The sequence below is a fragment of the Tachypleus tridentatus genome, chromosome 10, assembly GCF_004210375.1.
Source record: "Tachypleus tridentatus isolate NWPU-2018 chromosome 10, ASM421037v1, whole genome shotgun sequence".
NCBI lineage: Eukaryota > Metazoa > Arthropoda > Merostomata > Xiphosura > Limulidae > Tachypleus > Tachypleus tridentatus.
The window spans coordinates 103,344,940-103,366,832 of NC_134834.1; the positions used below are offsets into that span (position 1 = coordinate 103,344,940).

The 21,893-nt window shown below is 31.5% G+C and overlaps 1 protein-coding gene across 7 annotated transcripts in view; it reads left to right on the plus strand.

Annotated features, from left to right (window-relative positions):
* LOC143230005 (hypoxia-inducible factor 1-alpha-like) overlaps positions 1 to 21,893 on the plus strand; it is a 176,416-nt gene that overhangs the window by 126,200 nt on the left and 28,323 nt on the right. For all 7 annotated transcript variants that reach the window (XM_076462946.1, XM_076462945.1, XM_076462947.1 and 4 more), the window contains 3 exons: positions 1,858 to 2,024; positions 8,033 to 8,115; positions 9,175 to 9,264. In XM_076462946.1, the coding sequence (XP_076319061.1) occupies positions 1,858 to 2,024; positions 8,033 to 8,115; positions 9,175 to 9,264 (340 nt within the window). The remainder of the gene's footprint in view (positions 1 to 1,857; positions 2,025 to 8,032; positions 8,116 to 9,174; positions 9,265 to 21,893) is intronic.

A 21,893-nucleotide genomic window follows, 5' to 3' on the forward strand; every position in this document is an offset into this window, starting at 1 on the left:
AGATGTTTTCGTTTTTTGTAGTTAATGGCATTGCAGGTAGTGTAACAAATTGTGAAGAACATTTCATCTGCAGATGGCTTATTAACACCTTATAATGTTTGTATTGTGCCTGTTGTAATATCCTGAAGATTTATTTATCTGTAAATTCAGAACTCCCATGAATCTTAAAAAGCCTTAGGTTTTGTTAAACTAGCTCTCCATACTTGAAGATCAACAGAACTACCTAAATTTCCATCGCTATTCTACATGTCCCTTGATGCTCAGCAGTACCTAACGTGTGTGAGAAACATGTCCGGTAAAACCGATTATTTCATCGTGTCCATTGATTTAAAATGCAGTTCTTGCTCTCGTGGGTTTTAATTTTGTTGCTTATAAAATTGTACAATTCATTATTTGTTTGATAAAAGTTTCAGTTTCATTGTCAATACTGGTAATAATAACTAGTGTTTTGCAGTATAGTTTATTTTGGAAGCTTCCTTTCAAACACGTGGTCGGAGTACTTTATATTTAATTTGTATTTGTATTTTGAATTTCGCACAAAGCTACTCAAGGGCTATCTGTGCTAGCCGTCCCTAATTGAGCAGTGTAAGACGAGAAGGAAGGCAGCTAGTCATTAACACCCACCGCCAACTCTTGGGCTACTCTTTTACCAACGAATAATGGGATTGACCGTAACATTATAACGCCCTCACGGCTGAAAGGGCAAGCATGTTTGGCGCGACGGGGATGCGAACCTGCAACCCTCAGATTACGAGTCGCACGCCTTAACACGCTTGGCCATGCCGGGCCCTTTATATTACATGGATCAGTGCTTCCCAAAATATTTTCATCCACGTCCCCTATCCTTAGTATGTGTTGATTCTTGCGCGCTTCCCCGCTTTTCCTAAATGAATAAAAAGAGTTAAGAAAATGGCGAAAAATAACACCCGAAAACACACTGAAATTCTATATGTGCTTTAATGAGTTATTAATTTCACCCCCCACCAACCTCCCAAGAGATAATCTGCGCCTCCAGACTCTGGGAAGCGCTGATGCACATCATACTGACTCTTCTGGTCATAATTCTAACCAGAAACTTGTGTTTTAATTCGCGATAACTTCAGCTAATATCACTTCATTAGTAAACAATACGTATTTTTGTGCCTGGTTTTTCAATAAATTTGGTATTAACTGGAATGTCATATTTTGTTACTAATTTTTGCCAAATGTTTGTTATTTGTTTGCTGATGTCAGGAATATATGGTATACAGCAGTATACGTATTTTTGTTTCCAGTATCCTGTTTAACATATGAATAAAATTCTTTTGGCCTCATTCTTTTTATCCCCAATATTCCAGGAAAAAATTCTTTAGTTTTTGTGCTAAAAAGTGTATGAATCCCAAAATCATAATCATGCTGTTGAAACAGTTCAAAGTTAAACTGGAATAATGTATTCCTGCTCACTTGTAAACTTTCTTTATTGGTATGATTGTTCCCGAGTTAAAGTCGTCAGATAATTAATGTACAGGTTGAACACCTCTGTCTTTAAACATCTCTTCTGTTAACGTCAACTTATATATTTGAAATTTTCTACAGAGTTTAACCATACGCGTGAAACAGTGATCACAATATGGTAACCAATACTTAGTTACGTATTTCATTGAAGTTATTTTCGATATTCACCGGTGGCTGAGTTATTTTTCTTTCTCTCTCTTGTTCTTTCTGCTTGTTACATACGATGTTATAATTTCGATCGGAAGTTATAACGTTTTGGTAATTGTCTTTAACTTAAACAGTGATATTTTCCACTCTTTTAACAAATTGGTTTAATTTGGTAATGTCTGAATGTATTCACTTTGTTCCTTCTCCATCTTCTAGTTCCAGTCGCTTACAGCGGAACTTGGCGGAGAAACATCGTCGAGAAAAATTGAATGGATACATCAACGAACTTGCCAATATTGTGCCGATGGTTTCTATGGCAACGAGGCGACTGAATAAGACCAGCATTTTGCGGCTCAGCGCAGCGCACTTGAGGATGTATCAAAGTAAGGTCCATTTGAGACCCCCTAATGTTCTCTTTGACGTAAGTGCTTGAACAACACGCGGTCTCCACGTGTAAGGGTAACGTACAGTAAATCGGATATTGTAACTTCGCAATACATTTGAAAGTATCACCAAACAGTATCAATAATATTTCTCTTCATCCTGTATGTTTTAACATTTAAACGGATCTGTTCGCCTTTAAATATATATTTCTAAAGTAAGGAATATACCAAGTGATTCCTCATAAGTTAAATAAATCTCCATAAATCCAATAAAAGTTGTCTGCCAGGAAGATTGGTTGGATTTTCATTTTATTAAACTTGTTCACCCGTTTTATACTTTCAAACATCATAACACATTGTATATTTACACCTGTATTGTACCTTTATTTAGTAAGCCCCCTACTCTTGTGTATGATATATTTCTGAAGTGCTTTTATTTAATAAAATACCATTATTACGTGTTTTATTCGTGTTGTACTATTATCTGGTAACACAATTTTTTATCTTTTTTATTTGATTTACATATTAATTTAGTAAGATACACTATTCCTACATCTGTTTTATTTGTCTCCTACTTTTATTTAGTTAAACAATTTTACTTGACTTTTATTTATTTTGTAGTTTTATTAATCAAAACATTGTTACATCTGCTTTGTTTATCTTGTATTTGCATTTAACAAAGGACACTATTCTTACATTTGTTTTATGTGTTTTTACTTTTATTCAGTAAACACTTTCCTTACACCTCTCGTATTAGTGTTGCGCTTTCATTTCGTAAAACACTATTCTTGCATTTTTTAATCGTTTTGTGTTTTTATTAACTAAAACACACCATTATTATGTCTCTTTTATTTAGTAAAATAAACTATTCTTATGTCTGTTATAATTTGTTTTTTTTTTTTGTAAAATACACTATTCTTATGTCTTTTATTCTTGTTGTTTAATTTTTAAAATACACTATTCTTATGTCTGTTTTATTCTTGTTTTATTTTGTAAAATACACTATTCTTATGTCTTTTATTCTTGTTTTATTTTTTAAAAATACACTATTCTTATGTCTGTTTTATTCTTGTTTTATTTTGTAAAATACACTATTCTTATGTCTTTTATTCTTGTTGTTTTATTTTTTAAAATACACTATTCTTATGTCTGTTTTATTCTTGTTTTATTTTGTAAAATACACTATTCTTATGTCTTTTATTCTTGTTGTTTTATTTTGTGAAATACACTATTCTTATGTCTTTTATTCTTGTTGTTTTATTTTGTAAAATTACTATTCTTATGTCTTTTATTCTTGTTGTTTTATTTTGTAAAATACACTATTCTTATGTCTTTTATTCTTGTTGTTTTATTTTGTGAAATACACTATTCTTATGTCTTTTATTCTTGTTGTTTTATTTTGTGAAATACACTATTCTTATGTCTTTTATTCTTGTTGTTTTATTTTGTAAAATACACTATTCTTATATCTTTTATTCTTGTTGTTTTATTGTGTAAAATACACTATTATTATCTGTGTTTTATTCTTGTTGTTTTATTGTGTAAAATACTATTCTTACATCTGTTTTATTTTTGTTCTTTCTTATTTGAGCACTGTGTGTTTTTTACATGTTGTGTGTGCTCCTTACTTCACGAACTTCTGTTTTATAGATTGTTTTGTACTTTTAGATATTGCTACACTTTATGTACTAACATGTTTTATTTTTGTTCTTTCTTATTTGAGCAGTGTGCTCCTTGCTTCTCGAACTTCTGTTTTATAGATTGTTTTGTACTTTTAGATATTGCTACACTTTATGTATTAACATCTGTTTTATTCATACCACTGTTATATGTTTTTAATGTGCTTTAAATTATTATAATGTTTTTTGTTCTTACTTTGATTTTATTTAATTGTTTCTTGTAGTGATCATAACACTTGATGTTCTTACATCTGTTTTATTACTTTTATGTTTGAAATGCATATAACAGTTTGTGTTCTTGTATTTCTTTTATTGGTATTGTGTTTTTAAATTAGTAGAACACTTTATACTTATGTGTGTTTTATTTGTTTCATAATTTTGGTGTGTTTAATACTTTGTGTTTTTAATCTCCTTTTACTGATTATGTGTTTTTACTAAGTATAACACTTTGTGTTATTTCATAACTTTTGTTGGCTTTGTATTTATTATCTTGTTTTTTTAAACTACTTTGTTTATTGTTAGTGAGCATAAAACTTTACTGTCTTCCAGCTGTTTTTTTTAATTATGTGTTTCTTGTTTGTATAACACTGAGTTATCACATCTGTTTTGTTAGTTTTGTGTTGTCTAGTGAGTACAGCACTTTGTTCTTATGTGTTTCATTGGTTTTGTATTTCTAGTGAGTATAACACTTTATGTTCTAAATATGTGCTATTTATTTTGTTTCTTTAATTAGTATAAAACTTTGTGTTCTTTTATATGTTTTGTTGCATTTACATTTTGAGTACAACTTTTTCTTATGCCCATACTATTGATTATTGTGTTTTTAGTGATTATAACACTTTGTGTTGTTAGATCTGTTTTATTGTTATTTTGTTTTTAGTTAGCGTAATACTTTATTCTTACGTCTGTTTAATATGTGTTTTTAGTTATTATAGCATTGTTCTAACATCTGTTTTATTGGCTTTCTTTTTTAGTTAGTACAACACTATTCTAACACCTGTTTTATTAGATTTATGTATTTTATGGTGTATAACACTTTGTGTTCTTACATCTACTTTGCTGATTTTGTACTTTTAGTGACTGTGTTCTGAATTGTGTTTTAATGGTTTTGTGTTGTTTTCATTTCTAAGTATAGCATATATATTTATTTTTTTGGCACTGTTTGTTATAACAATATAATTTGTTTTAATTGTTTTGTGTTGTTTTCATTTCTAAGTATAGCATATATATTTATTTTTTTTGTACTGTTTGTTATAACAATATAATTTGTTTTAATTGTTTTGTGTTGTTTTCATTTCTAAGTATAGCATATATATTTATTTTTTTTGCACTGTTTGTTATAACAATATAATTTGTTTTAATTGTTTTGTGTTGTTTTCATTTCTAAGTATAGCATATATTTGTTTGTTATAACAATATAATTTGTTTTAATTGTTTTGTGTTGTTTTCATTTCTAAGTATAGCATATATATTTATTTTGCACTGTTTGTTATAACAATATAATTTGTTTTAATTGTTTTGTACTTAGTTTCTTGTTGGAAATAAATATTTATTTATGAAAACATGCCACATGTGCTATGAATAGTAAAGAATATTGGCTAATATAAACTTTACAATTATTCCACCCCCTCCTTCCCCCAGTTACTCTCGTTCACAGAGTTAATTTAGAATAATTCATCTGAGAACGAGCGTAATATTCAATTTTACTGATGCTTCCGGCTTTTTTACACGTGTTGTCATCATCACAGGTAACACATTTTATAAACCCATGTAGCCTACCAAATAAAGGCGTGTGATTTTAGCAATATTCTAATCAGCATATTACTTCCCTTTAAAAATATCGTTCAACTATTATGATTACTGTGTTTTTGGTTGATACAAAAATATGTGAAATACATCCAAAATCGCTCGAGGAAGAAACCAAAACCAAAATTAAACTTATGACAAATAGTAAACGATAACCGGTAAACACTACAAAATTCGCATCATCCGTGTGCTGTAAAACTGTGTAAGAATCTTCACTTTGTTACATTGAATAAATTGGGATGTGGTAAATTAAGAGCAAACTGAAAACAGATTGTTTCACGGCACACAAATAAATTGATACAACGTTATTGATGCCAAGTTGTTCTCTTTTGGTGTGTTTATTTCGTTGTGTTTGGAATAAAGTCAATTGTTTGTTATTTTTCTTTATTCATCCGTTTCTGGGTGAATAGGTATGTTCCATTATTGTTCACTGATTCCTTTTGTTTGTGTATGAAAGTATAACACAAGTGAACGAGGCTATCATCTGCCTTGTGGCTTTTTTTTATTATTATTAAATCATATCCGAGTATATATTTATACAAGTTATTCAGATAGAGATAACTTTTAAGAGCTTTGTTAACGTAATTTCCGGGCACTCTCGCTATACTTTGTATTCATTTATTTCATGGAAATTTTTTGAAGAATCGTGTTAATAATAGGTCAGTTTTAATAATGTAGCTTATATATTTTATGTTAATATACAGTGACAAGATGTGAAACTTAAACTGTACATAGTTCCATGTTTATGTTATTTCGTTTCAAACTCAGTTGATATTCTAAACTCACGTTTCATCGTTATTTAAAAAAGAACTAGGTGAGAGATAAACACTTGAAAGTTTTGGAAGTACTCGATTCTTTGAAAATGTTTAACTGAAATACAAACGTCACAAGTCATGAGTGATCGAGTTAGCTGAACGCAGTTGCTATAGCAACACTTTTCTGGCTTAATCAAACTGTTGGTGAATATGTCTTTAGAAATACGTAGGCGAATACGTGCACGTGGCAACACAGGAAGCCATCTAAAGGTTCTGCTCCTATGCCTTGTTTTATGCAAGACGAAGCCTCCCTCAGCTTAGACATTTTAAAACTTTTATGTTTTACATTTATTTGTTTGTGTACTTGATTGTTAGTACCAACATGATATATGTATTTAGTAAGTGTACCTAGTATTCATCACTGAGTGTTATGTTGACGAGAGTGTTTAGAATAATGAACAACCTATAATGGCATGGTACTGAACTTCCAGAAACTATTTTTGGTCTCGGGTCTTATACGTTTCTGTTTCACACACAGGCCTATCCTGTTTTTACACTTTTACGTTAATCCATTTCTAACACGTGTAGGCTTATTCGGTTTTATAAATGTTGGTCTATCCAACTTTACACGTTCAGACTTTAGTTTTTCACAAGCAGAATTTTCATGTTTTTACACATTTAGACTTATCCAGTTTTTACACTTATAGGTTTATTCAATTTTTAAATATGTGGGCTTATCCATTTTTCACACATTTAGGTTTACCCAATTTTTACACGTGTAAAACCATTTTTACACTTGTAAGTTTATTCAACATTTTTACGTGTAGGCTTAGCCAGTTGTTACGCATGTAGGTTAAACCAATTTATTATTATAAATGTGAAATTCTCTCTGTATATTTTACCCTTTAAATTTCCCTCGGAATTGACATGTGTATGTAAATAATGTTGGTTATTGTTCGATATACTTGTATAACTCATATATGTATGTAAGATATTGATTCGTAACCGTTATTTGGCCCGGGATAAAGCATTAAACGTAACAGATTTCATTAATTAGTCTTGTTTGGTTCCAGTGAAGTGGGTTTCACTTAACCTCGTACAATGTTACAGTATTCAAACTTCTAATCAGTGATGTCGAGAAAACCCACTTTTAGAGAAATATATATGCAAAAACGACTCGTTTTGGTTCTATGTAAAATATTTTTCAACCCAAATGAGCCGTTTTTGCATATAGTATTCAAACTTCTCATTTTGACTTACGATTGACAAGCAAGAAAGTACGGTTAACGAACGACGATTACTAGCGTTTCTATCAGTAGTTTTATATATAAACACATGTATTCACTGTTAAGACCTAAAAATAGGTTGAGATAAACTTCGTATTGACGTAAAAATAGCCAACAATTATGTTGTTACATACATTACCTACAGATGTGTTAACACGATATTTTTTATCAATTTTCTGTTTGAAGAGTAAATATTTATATTTCATTTTGATTGGTGTTTGCTTCTTTGTATTAATTAGATCTAAAAAAATTCAGAACTTTATTTGATATTCAAACAGAAAGTAAGAATAAAAAACTGCGTCGTACTTTCTGCAATGTATCACAGTGTGTGTGGTTTGTTGCGCGTGGATTTGTTTCTCTGTTGCATCGATTTGTCAGCCTCAAACTTCAATAACCATATCAGTGTTTTAACAAATAACGTCATTACTTCTAAACAGTGATCAGTTTAATAAACAAAGTACATGTTTTTGTGTTTTCTACAGGTTTGCGAAATAAGTCTTCTAAACTTGCATCAAGATGGCATGAAGGACTTTTAAACGAAGCCCACCTGAAGGAATTAATAGAGGTAACGTTATGTTTTATGTTAAAGATTCTACAGATTAATTTGTAATTAACGAAGTCTTATTATGAATGGCATTGTTAGAATATTCTTCGTTTAAAATGCTCTCAAGCTGCTAAGATGTGATTTGGAACTTTGATAAAGTAAATGATAATTATTTATAGGCCTGTTGCTCTGAAAACTTGGTGTTCTGTTGTTTTAACTAATATCATCTTTCAGGATGAACTGTTTGGAACTTAGGTTTTATCGGTGTCTTTCAAGTATTTCCTGTCTGAAAAGCATTTTACATAGTTTTAAGATCAACAATTATAAATGTTCCATTAAGTTTAAAATAAAATTTGAAATGAATTTTTCTTTGCTGACAAAAAGTGAAAGACTAAATTTGATTTAATTGGACTGTGTGAAACTTTGTACTTTATTAGTAAAGCAGAATAATTTCTATAGTTGAGAAGTTTGAACTTTTTTCACCACTATTAAAAATAATGTATTAAAACCAGTTAATAATTAATTTCCATGTAATTAAACAATATTTAACTCTTTGAAATTAATGCACTAATTATTTAACAGAATCTAATGAATTAGATATATGACATGAGACTAATAATGAATCTTTGTGGTATCTTATTGGAAAACCAGAGTAACAAATTAATGCACAAACTATGTGTAGGTATAGCAGTTTAGATGAATCAGGAACACTCACTAACATATACTTAACACAGTTGTAATGATTGTTTAAAAGCATTAAACAGACAAAAGGGCAGTTCCCTACTTACCTTGTTAGGTGAAGCACCAGTTGATTATGTTTACAGATTCTCTTCTTTTGCTGAGCTATAGAAAGAAAGAAATGAGTGAGTCAAGATGGTTATTGGAATGAAACTTTGCATAGTTTTGAATTAGCATGATTAAACATTTTCCATTTTACTAAGTGATATATCAAGCACTGCAGTAATTAAAATATTTACCGTAAGGATTTCTTCATCAAAATCGCTTTAAACATAAGGTTAGCCTCTACATAAAAGATTGTATGATTCACTTCTTTGACATCCTTTTATTTATTTCTCACAGGCTATTGATGGTTTTGTGCTGGTCACCACGTCCAATGGGAAGATTGTTTACATTTCCCACTCAGTAGAACGCTTTCTAGGACATCAGCATGTTAGTATCTTTCCTTCTCTTTCTCATAGTCTGATGTCTGGGTATATAGATCATTTTAACTTTTATTTTTACCCTGCTTTATTATATTTCAGCTCAAGTTGTCAAGGATACAAAATCGTGTTTAATCTGATATACCTCTAGTGGTCTCAGCTGTCTTATTTCACATAATTCAGGTTTTTGTAATTGGTGGTTAAGTGATGTTGAAATGTTTGTAATCTAGCGGAGGAGTTACTTGAAAAAACTGAGTGTGTCATACCATTTTGTAAGACAGGTGATTAGACATTATGATATATATCTGTACGCAGTTATTAAAGCAGTTCTGAAAGTTCCATAAAGTATAAGCACTTGGCAACAGGAAGACTTCTGATTATTCTGTTTCCCTTACACACCCTTCTTGTTTGTCAAATAGGAATTCAAGAGTTTTTTTAACCTTTAATCATTGTATATACACATATTTGGCCTTTTCTGTTTGTTTTCTTGTTAATGTAAAAAATAGCCTACTTTTTATGTTTTGAAGCACTGAAGATAGACTATCCACATTCTCTGTTCAAGCATATGCTAGCCTGTTTGTTTAGTTTATACATTTCGGAATGTAGCAAACATAAACAAAATATTTATAATATGTTTTTTTTTTCCCAGTAGTTCTATCTTTTGTAATGATATGCTACAAAAGTTCACATTTCTTAAACTCTGATATTATTAGGGGTACCCTTAAAACACAGACAAAATTAATATTGTATCACGTTGATTTAACTTTGATTAAATTAAAAAGTAAATAATAATGATGTAGAAAAATATGCAAATAAATTATACCGTTATGACTAATTGTTTGACTATATTTTATATTGTGTATTGTGTGTCTGCCAGATATTTAGAGAACAAGGCCAGAGAATGGTCTGCCTGTTAGACACATAGAGAAAAGTTGTCAAAGTGTGTTAGACATGTCTGTTAGACACGTAGAGAAAAGTTGTCAAAGTGTGTTAGACATGTCTGTTAGACACGTAGAGAAAAGAGGTCAGTCTGTGGCCTGTCTGTTACATATGTAGAGAAAATAGTCCAAATTGTGCATATCTGACTATTAGACAAATAAAAGACGTCACAGTGTGGCCTATCTGTTAGACATGTAGAAAAATTAGAGGCCAGTTTGTGGCTTGCCTGTTACATATATGCCAAGGTATGCATATCTGCTAATTAGACACGTGAAGAAAAAGTCAAAGTGTGGTCTGGCCATTAGACACGGGGAACTGTGGTCATAATGTTAACCTATCTGCTATGGTTTTACACGTTTACATTTCAAAACGGATAAACCATGAAATTAATATTTCACTTCATTTTTATTTCATACATTAGAAAGCGATTGTATATGTTTGCTAACCTAAAGACGGCCTAAGATGGTCGAAACGTTGTTCTCTGCTTTATTAGTGAGTGTGGACACCCATACCAACTGTCCGTGATACGTTTTTACTTCAAGTGGGTTTCTTGTCATCACAAATGTATACGTTTGTCTTTATTTCTGTAATGGAACCTATTTTATATGAAATTTAACGTTATTACTGCAGCAACTTTAACTTTCTTATGAACCATGTTGTCTTAGGACAGGGCTGTAAAACCTGTATGATATACTAAAACAGTTTGTGGCACATGGTTCTAATTTATAGATATAATGTAAGGTTTCAGAGGTAGTCCTCGTGTAGCTTTGCGCAAAATTCAAAACAAATCGAAACCAAACCATTGATTACCTTTTAACGTCAAGTGTGTGTGTCACCATATATGATTTCAACAATTAAATCTTAGGAACAAGTTGACCTTTAAACACAGGGCACAAGAAGTAATGTTTATTATACATTCTAGGTGAAAATATTGTAGCGTAGCAGCCATACTTTAACGTTGTTAACAATCTCAACTAATTTATAATAGTGTTAACAAAATAAGCCATTTTTCCTCTTCGACAGTTACCCCGGGAAAGGATTGTATCAAGAATTGTTTCAAAGGAACCACGTTAACTTTAAAAGATGCACCAGTTGATATTGCGTAGAATAATTATTCAGTTCACTAAGCCTTTAAATCACCTACTGTATAGTCTCGTTTGTTTTCTGTTTGAATTAAACTTGCGGTTTTGTAGCTAATAGAACATCATGCGTGACTTTGGTGTCTAGAATATCATTGTTCGACATTTCAAGTTTTGAATGCATGAACGCGTTCTGTTTCTAAAAAAATGTTGTGTCTATTTCGTCTTTGTCTGTAATACTATTGTTTATTTATTCAGTGTCTAGAATGATTTTGTTTACGTATTCAGTGTTTGAAATAGCTATCTTTATTTATTCATAGTTTGAATTAGCTTCTCAATTTCTTACTGTGTGAATTTGGCGTTCAGTGCCCAGACTAGTCATGGTTATTTTTTCAGTCATGACTAGTATTTTAGGTAAATGAGTTGAAAATTGTCTGTTAGGTACACACAATGTAATACTTAAGTTAAAGTTGTCAGTATATTGTGTAAACATTGTTAACTTAGTACTTACCTTAAACTGTCAATCTTTTAAATAAATATCGATGACGTAATGCTTAAAAAGTGTCTGTTATGTAGAAAGAAGTGATGACATTGTTTGTCATTAATTGTGGAGTATTTCAGTCATGTTAAGAACCACTTAACAATAACGTACGACACATTTTTATTGTTTAAGTTACGTCACATTTTTAAAATGTGAGTGATAGTGTCGTTCATTCTTAACAGTTTATGAGGAATATCTGGCTTGTGATTACATGGGCGTGGATTTTTTACACCATATGGGGGGAGGATGATTTTTACAACCACTTATGTGGACTGTTCAATTTGCAAATTGGTAATCTCTGATTACGTGAACTTGAAAGCTGTGCACATGCAGTCACAGAGTAATCTTGTTGCCACGATACTTGGATGTATACTTAGGCCTACTGACTGATACTTACGAATTATCGCTTAGATCGAAAAGCTTAGAAACACGCCTATCTTAAAGATGTACATTTCGGCTACTGAAAAAGCCTACATCTAGGCCTAATTATGTAATTCGATTGGTAAGAACATGAGAATCACAAGAACAAACACGCAATTTGTAGGCCTGTGATGCAATAAAACAATTTAATAGACCAAACTGTGGGGGGGATGATTGTATGCACCATACCCCCCACCTAAAATGAAGGGGGGATGTATACCCTCCATCCCCCCAGGATTTACGCCCCTACTTGTGAAATTAAATTTGACATCAACATTGTTCTATCATCATTTCAAAAGAGAATTTTGAGCTTTGCGTGCTCAACCTTTCAAACGGGAAGCAAAACAGACATCACAGTTCGGTATATATATAAGATTAAAACAGTATTATATTTTCAAACCCAAAAAACGATACTTTTAATAGTGTAAAACAGTTTTTTTTCCCTCGTGACTGGATTCTCATATTACGTGATAAAGTTGTAAACGTGTTCAACTTTGTGTATGCCATTTGTTCAGGCTTTTTATTCTGAAGTCTTAATAGAAGACAACAATTTAAAAATCATTCGAAACCCATCGACCTTTTACAAACAAATATAAAACAGTTCATTTACGTAAGGCATAAACAGGTTTAACAGAAGCTAGCTACAAACGTTTCTTCCACCAGTGGCTCTGCGTTTGATTGTAAATGTTGCGAACTCTTACGTATAATGAACGTTGAGACGAATTTTGTTTAGCAAAAACAAGCCTGGCGAGTATGTGTTAGCTGCTATTGATAATGGGCTCTATCAAAGTACACTTCAAGGACTTTAGTAACCTACTTTCTGGCATCAAGGACGTCTGTCTTGTTACGTGTTTATTTTTCTCATAGAGAACTAATTATCACAGAATTTCTATAACAATTGTTTGTATATCCACATGCACCCAAACATAACACACTACTAAGGAATAATAATTCTAACAACTGGTTGGTTAAAAAAATCTTTCTGAACTTGTAAGTACACAGGGTATTTCGTAGTTTGAAATTTGGTCACTAGGTGAACACTGTACTATTGTTGAGCAAAAACCATTGTGTATTGAATGTTAACCATTGGAACAGTGATTAAAAGGACTGTAAATTTAAACGCCATAAAATTTATTTTGGTTTTAGTAACGGATTTTCCATAGTTCAATTACGCATATTTCGAAAATAATATATTTTTTTCAATCACGTGAGGAGGACTCTACAAATTAGGAGGGAAAAAAACTTACTTTGATCAAATTATTATTTAGTTTACCACAATTAACATTTTTTGTTATTATGTTTATTAACACAAATACAAACAAACTGAAAAAAATAAAAAAAATTATGTCAAAAGAATGTGCATCCTCATTCATCCTGCTTTTGTTTGTGAAATCTACCTCTCTTGGTATCAGAACTATGTGTTGTAACCTTTTTTTTTTATATGTGTTGCACCTGGAGCATCTAGTTTCAGTGACTAGCACTAATCAGTCATCATGCTGATATTCCACCTTCCATGATACCTCCTACTTCCCTGATGTCTTGATGAAATCTTTCCCCTGGTTATCTGCTGACGACAACAAAATTTCCAGGGAAATAGTTAATATATTAGTGTAAGATATGAATTTTCAATTACAACCCAACTCTTTGAATTTATCGAGCATGTTATTGACAAAACTTTTGTAAATTAAGCCCTTGTTGTTTACTATTATCAATGAACATCTTTAAATGTAATTCACAGTTCCTTTTAAAATTTTTTCATTGTCCTCTGGAACTGTTCATCCAAAGTCAGTTTCTCAATATTAGGCCTAACAAAAATCTTTTTTTTTAAGTTTCACTTCTGAAAGATCTAGGAATTGCCTAATAGCTACTTGAAACAGTTACCATCTTAGTCTAAGGCCTTTACAAGCTGCTTCATTAATCCCCATTGTATGTGAAGTGGAAGTAATAAGACTTTTTTTGTGTGAACCAGCCTTTCATGCTCAGTGTTTTTTATCCTGATATTAGGCTGACTCTTTGTGGCCATTACTTCCTTTTACAGTGTTGATTTCATGCTCTGCTGTCCCATTCACATGAGAAACATGGAAACTTTGTATAACTGAATTGTTGACCCAACAACATACAAAAGACTTTCAAATATATAGTTGTGGTTGTTGAACATGAAGTTTGTCTTTATTGTGGTGAATTCTATGAGGTTGCTAATTAGCTGCTAGGATTGTGTATTGATGGGTTAGGATCTCGGACATAGAGTTCTAGGATAGCAACCAACATACAAACAAATGGCCTAAGCATGGGCAAACCAGTATCACCAGTTCTAGCCAATATTTACATGACACAAGTTGGAAACAAGCAATTAACACAGCATTACATCCACCACTATACTGGTACAGATATGTAGATGACACGGTTGCGGGATTCAAATCTACAGAACACATACTTAATTTTTTCAATCACATTAACGCTACACATCCCAACATCAACTTCACATGTGAACAAGCAGGAAACAATCAAATTTCATTTCTTAACCTCAAAATTACAATAACTGAAACACAATTTAAAACAGAAATCCACCAAAAAATCACTCGTACTGGACTATACATTCCTTGAGACTCAGCACACAAAACAAAACAAAAACTCCACGTACTAAGAAACCAAATAAACACAGCCAAAAACTATGCTCACTGGATAAAATTAACAATTAATTAGACAAAATAAAACAATACTTCATCAACATCAATAAGTTTCCTCCACAAACCGTAGAAAACATTATATACACACACCTAGACATAAAGCAAAATCAACTAACAAAAGTAAATATATCTCACGAATCAAAAAACCACGAAACCATATACTGCTGTATACCATATATTCCCGACATCAGCAGACAAATAACCAACATTTGGCAAAAACTAGTAACAAAATATGACATTCCAGTTAATACCAAATTTGTTCAAAAACCAGGTGCACTAAGGTCTATACTATGTAAAAACTACACTGACAAACATCACACCAACATTATTTATAAAATACAATGTGATAACTGCCACAACTTCTATATTCAAGTAGAAAAATGGAAACCAGATTCAAAGAACACAAAATGTGACCTTCACACATTTTCAAACACTGCAAATCAAATAAACACAACATAACCATAAAAAACACCCAAATAGTAAATAAATAAACAAATGCAAAATTAAAGAAGCCTTACTTATACGACAACTGAAGCCCAAAATAAATCAATACAAAAGAACACCTTTATACCTATATTAATAAATATAATCAAACATCTAAGCATGCCCTCTACATTCCTACACTCAGTTAAACAACTGCCTTCAAACATGTGATCAGCTATCGGCCAGTTGCCTCTTTCTTTCTTTGTGAATCTGATGATGACTGAAGAAGTTCAAAATGTTGTTTGCTCCTCTACATAAAAAAAGTTTCTCAACCCATACCAGCCAGTTTTACGTAAATATTTTTCTCTACAAGTGGGTTTTCTCGTCATCACAGAAAAGTTTTCACAAAGTAGCTTACCATATTCTTTGTAGTTGACCTTATTAACAAGAAGAAGTTTGAGATTTTTCATATGTTTCTTTTAAGTGGATGGAATGAACAGTATATGTTACCATTGTGAAGTAAAACACCTTTTAGACTTCTTTTGGCAGAATCAATAAACAATTGTCACTTACTTGGTTCATTAACTGCAGCTCCTAACATTGGTATTAATTCAGCAATATTGTTGCAGTAAGTCAGTGAGCCTTCTTGCAAAAAGTATGGTATAAACTCTGTCTCATGAGTTCTCTACCAGTAAAAAGATGTTTCTGGAAGAAGTAAGTTCTCAACATGAAGTGTGCCCCCAAGATTTCGGAAGAATCCTTTGGAAGGCCTAAATCTCTCACCAAATCATTAAGTTCACCTTGTGTGAAGAGTTGTGGTTCATCAGATGTTTCAGGCTGAAAACAGTCCCTATCATCATTTCTATTGACATCAGAATCAGATGAAACTGTATCAGTATTACTCAGTGGAGTAGGTTCAGGTACCTCAGGTCCAAGAGTAACAGATCTTATAGCAGATTGAAGGTTTGAATAAGAAAGTTCCTCTTTGTATCGAATGTTGTAGCCTTGCACCTTACATGAACAAAAATAGCAGTTGTCTCTGTGGTTTCTTGGCTCATGCAAGACCACTGTAATTCCAAATGGCAAATACTTTTCTTACCTTTAATCCATTATCTCAACTCTTTGACATAAACAGTGCAAACTTTGTTCATCATTTGTCTTGATCCTGAAGTTTTATTTCAAAATACATGTAATACTTTTTTTTGATGAATTCTTCAATGTTTTATCTTTATAACAGACATAACAGAATATGTTTGAGTCAGTTACACAACCTCTTGTTACCATAAGAAAAAATAAATAATATTATAAAGAAAATATAATGTCAAAGTGCATGCACAAACAAATTCTGCCAAGAAAAGACATGTCATGTGCTTCTTAACGGTTTTTTTTTATTCTAGAACAATCAATAAGACTTTTACATCATTATTAGTCTAGAAAAACCTGTAAGCAGTAGTTGTCAATATTTTAATCATAACAAAATGTGACCTGATTTCAATGAAAATTATTCACTTTATATAAAACCACATATGGTGTTTTGTAAAAAAAAAAACCCTGTATATGACAGGTAAAAGTAGATATTGTTTTCTGATTCTCTATCATACAGAAATTAACATAGAATAAGTAAAAATTTCAAGATGTTAAAACCATAGCAAGCCTGTATTATGAATTTCAGTCTAATAGTTGCTGCTATTTATCGAGGAAGTTAGTTGTTTAAAGAAGAAAGATCTGATGACAAAACAGCTCAAGAAACCAGCATATCCTTTCAGGTGATAATTAACAAACATACAGATCATAAATATCAAATTTTTGGTTTTTCTTGACACTTTTTTTAACAAATTGTTTATATAATTTTTGTGGTTAAATTTGACAGGGAACACTGTGAGGCAGTAGAAGTTGATGATGGTTTGAATGATTAATTTGACAGGGAACACTGTGAGGCAGTAGAAGTTGATGATGGTTTGAATGGTTAATTTGACAGGGAACACTGTGAGGCAGTAGAAGTTGATGATGGTTTGAATGGTTAATTTGACAGGGAACATTGTGAGGAAGTAGAAGTTGATAATGGTTTGAATGGTTAATTTGACAGGGAATGATGTGAGGCAGTAGAAGTTGATAATGGTTTGAATGGTTAATTTGACAGGGAACACTGTGAGGCAGTAGAAGTTGATGATGGTTTGAATAGTTAATTTGACAGGGAATGTTGTGAGGAAGTAGAAGTTGATAATGGTTTGAATGGTTAATTTGACAGGAACACTGTGAGGAAGTACAATGGTTAATTTGACAGGAACACTGTGAGAAAGTAGAAGTTGATAATGGTTTGAATGGTTAATTTGACAGGGAACACTGTGAGGCAGTAAAGAGATTGATAATAGTTTGAATGGTTAATTTGACAGGAACATGTGAGAAAGTAGAAGTTGATAATGGTTTGAATGGTTAATTTGACAGGAACACTGTGAGGCAGTAGAAGCTTGATAATGGTTTGAATGGTTAATTTGACAGGAACACTGTGAGGCAGTAGAAGTTGATAATGGTTTTAATGATTAATTTGACAGGGAACATTGTGAGGAAGTAGAAGTTGATAATGGTTTGAATGGTTAATTTGACAGGGAACACTGTGAGGCAGTAGAAGTTGATAATGGTTTTAATGATTAATTTGACAGGGAACATTGTGAGGAAGTAGAAGTTGATAATGGTTTGAATGGTTAATTTGACAGGAATGTTGTGAGAGCAGTAGAAGTTGATAATGGTTTGAATGGTTAATTTGACAGGAACACCGTGAGAGTAGAATTGATAATGGTTTTAATTTGACAGGAACACTGTGAGGCAGTAGAAGTTGATAATGGTTTGAATGGTTAATTTGACAGGAACACTGTGAGGCAGTAGAAGCTGATAATGGTTTTAATGATTAATTTGACAGGAACACTGTGAGGCAGTAGAAGCTGATAATGGTTTGAATGGTTAATTTGACAGGAACACTGTGAGGCAGTAGAAGTTGATAATGGTTTTAATGATTAATTTGACAGGGAACATTGTGAGGAAGTAGAAGTTGATAATGGTTTGAATGGTTAATTTGACAGGGAATGTTGTGAGGCAGTAGAAGTTGATAATGGTTTGAATGGTTAATTTGACAGGGAACATTGTGAGGAAGTAGAAGTTGATAATGGTTTGAATGGTTAATTTGACAGGGAATGTTGTGAGGAAGTAGAAGTTGATAATGGTTTGAATGGTTAATTTGACAGGGAATGTTGTGAGGCAGTAGAAGTTGATGATGGTTTTAATGGTTAATGAAGAAAATTTTATCTTTGTGTTTAGTTGCACTTTTAAAACTTGTAAGTTATAGACCAGTCAGTAGGAATAAAACCAACATGAGCTTCACAATACTGCCCTTGACATTGTAACTTGTGATGTATAATATGTTAATTCTTTCTTGTCTTCACTCATGATCAACCCAAGATAAAAACTTGTCATGTGCCCAGTTAGTGTTCCACCAACTGATCTAAAGGATTTAACGAACCAATAATTTCTAATAAATCACCTTTTAGTAGGAGCTGTGTACATCCTAGTGGTATGTGTGCTGGGCTGTTAAATTTCAAGGTTCATGTTACATCAGGGAAAAACACACATTGCTCTTAGCCCTTTAAGACTGTGAGTACATTTTAGGAGTGAATGTGAATTTCAGTTTTTGATTAAAGTATCCCAAGAGTTGTTCATGGACAAACTTGATTAGGATAGAAGCCTTTTCTCTAGTCAGTTTATAATTAGGGACAGTTAGTGTAGAAAAATGTGAAACAAACATTATTTTTAACATCTAGAAACTACACATTGCTGTGAAATGTCAAACATTTTTAACATCTTAGAAACTAAATATTGCTCTAGTTTTCAACTTCTTAAAAAGTTAAACATTTTGAAATCATGGCTGTGTTTAAAGTTGTTTTAAGTTTCATTGTTAATAATTTAATTAATCTAAATGTTGTATGTATAATTTATAAGATGTGAGATGGTACTGCACATTTTTTGACAACTTGAAAGTTGGAAGTGTTTTGTAGGAAGCAATTATGTTATCATTGGATATTTTAAATTGGTTTTCTATGGTGCTGTAATTATTCACAACTATCAAAATAAATAGTTGCATAATATTGCTGATAGACATGTTTTATGCCATTGTTTATGGACTACTAATGTTTGAAATGCTGCAGTTAATTATCATACACAAACACAGAAATATACGTTTATGGGTATTACATTGGACCAAAATGGTTGGTAAGTCAAAGTGAAAAAAAATCCAGTCATTATGTATATACGTGTATGGATAATCAAATTTAATTAAAATGTTGGTAAGTCATGTTCAAAGGAATTCAATATATATGTATAATTAAAAGAGGTCAAAATTCATAGCAGTTTGCAACATGTCTCTGCTATGCAATCTGAACATAGCCAATTTTGACACCTGAAAAATAGTGAAAAACACAGAAAAATTAAAACTGTCCATATCACTGCTTTGGATCTGCAAAAACGTATTTTTGTATGTAATTCCATGTAAATTGTTTGATATTTACATGAATGGTTCACAAAAATCCCAAATTGTGCTTTCTCTGCTCAAATATTGAACAAAAGACAAAAATTCCAATATCTCTACTTGTCACAAATATAAAAATATAATTCTACCAAATACTATGTAAATTGGTTGAAATAGGATGGAGCTATTGTAAAACAACTTTAAAATTATGCCTTTTTGTGGAATCTTAACTCTTTTGTGATTACTAAAAGTAGACAAACCCTCCATTTTTGTTTGTCAGTGTGTGGGACATGTGGAAAAGTATCTTTATACTAAATTCCATGTAAATTGGTCAAAATGTAGCCTAGTAATTGACCAAAACGCCACAAATTATGCTTTTCTTATTAGTTCTACTCCCTTCTTCCTCTTAAAGAGATTTAAAATGGGAAAATGTGATTTTTTTGTATTTCAGTGTGTTGGGCACATGAAAAAATTTATATCTGTGCGAAATTTTATTTTCATTACTATAAATATGACCACAAAAGAGCCCAAAATATACATTTTTGGGTTGTTTTTCCTATTACCCCATAAAGTCCTTAAAAGGACATACATCAAAACACATAAAATGAAAGAGGTATCTAAGCATATTGGACCAAGGTGCAACTATACCAACTTTCAAGTGAATTCTTTCAGAAATGAAGGGGTGATGGTCAGTTGAAAAGTGTTTGGAAGAATTAAAAATAAGACAAAAATAGTATGTCTCTCTAAGAAAGTATAAAAGTATATGGCTGATAACTTTGGACAAAAAGGGTTGGTACGTCATATTTAGAAGAATCCGGTACATATGCTTATACGGGTAATCACACTGGACCAAAAGGGTGATATAACATAAAGTCCTTTCTGTTTTTGATTGTGTGAACATAGAAACTGGCCACCATGTGTACTTCAAAACTGCTTGTGGTGAAACAAGGACACCAATATCTTGTATGGCAAATAAATAATGTTATTCATTAATATCTTGCATGACAAATAAACAATATTATTCATTAATATCTTGCATGACAAATAAACAATGTTATTCATTAATATCTTGTATGACAAATAAACAATGTTATTCATTAATACTTCTTTTTATTACTTCTAGTTTTCTGATGTCATTTTGTTCTTCTGTTAATTTTTTCCTTTAAACCTTGTATCGAGTGGAGTAAGCAGTACTTACTGTTGGTTTCAGGTTTACCTGAATATTCCATAAAATATAGTGAGATAAGTCATACTTACCTGTTGCTTTCAGGTTTACCTGAATACCATGACATCTAGTGGATCACATATCTATATAGTTATAGGTAATAGAAACATAATTTCAAGTTTGAAGCAAATTTTTATTTTTTAGGAAAAGTTGACTGTAATTTAAAAAAAAAAATATGTATATCTGTGTCTAATGTGTGTGTGTGTGTTAGATTTATTTTTCAGATTTTTTTTATTGAACTGAAACATGTTTCGCTCTTTTTTCTTTCTTTTTTTTAGAACCTTTCACCATATTGTTCTTAACACTAAACATTTGGTAATTCATTGAACATCTCACCATATTGTTCTTTGTAATTCACAGAACATTTACTGCTTTAATTTTAACACATAACACTTGGTATTCTCTAAACTATTAACTTTATTGCTTTTAATACTGATTTAATAAAACATTAACCATTTTGTTTTTAACACTAAAAGTTTGGTACCTCATAAAACATTGTAATATATCTATTAGTCTTGCATCAGTGATGGGAAAAGTTTTAGAAAGTTTGATAAAAGATACTTTGTAAAGTCATTTAACAAAGTTTATAACTTAATTGGATAGTCAACATGGTTTTACTGAGGGAAAATCTTGCCTTCAAAATCTTTGAAAATGTTACTGCTCCACATGTAGATGAGGGTAAGTGTGTAGATTTGGTGTATCTGTATTTTCAAAAAAGCCTTTAAAAAAGTGCCTCATAAAAGCTTGGTGTGGTGGATAAGTTAGCAAATTGGATGGAAGAATGCAAATTGTTGTTATAAATGGAGTTC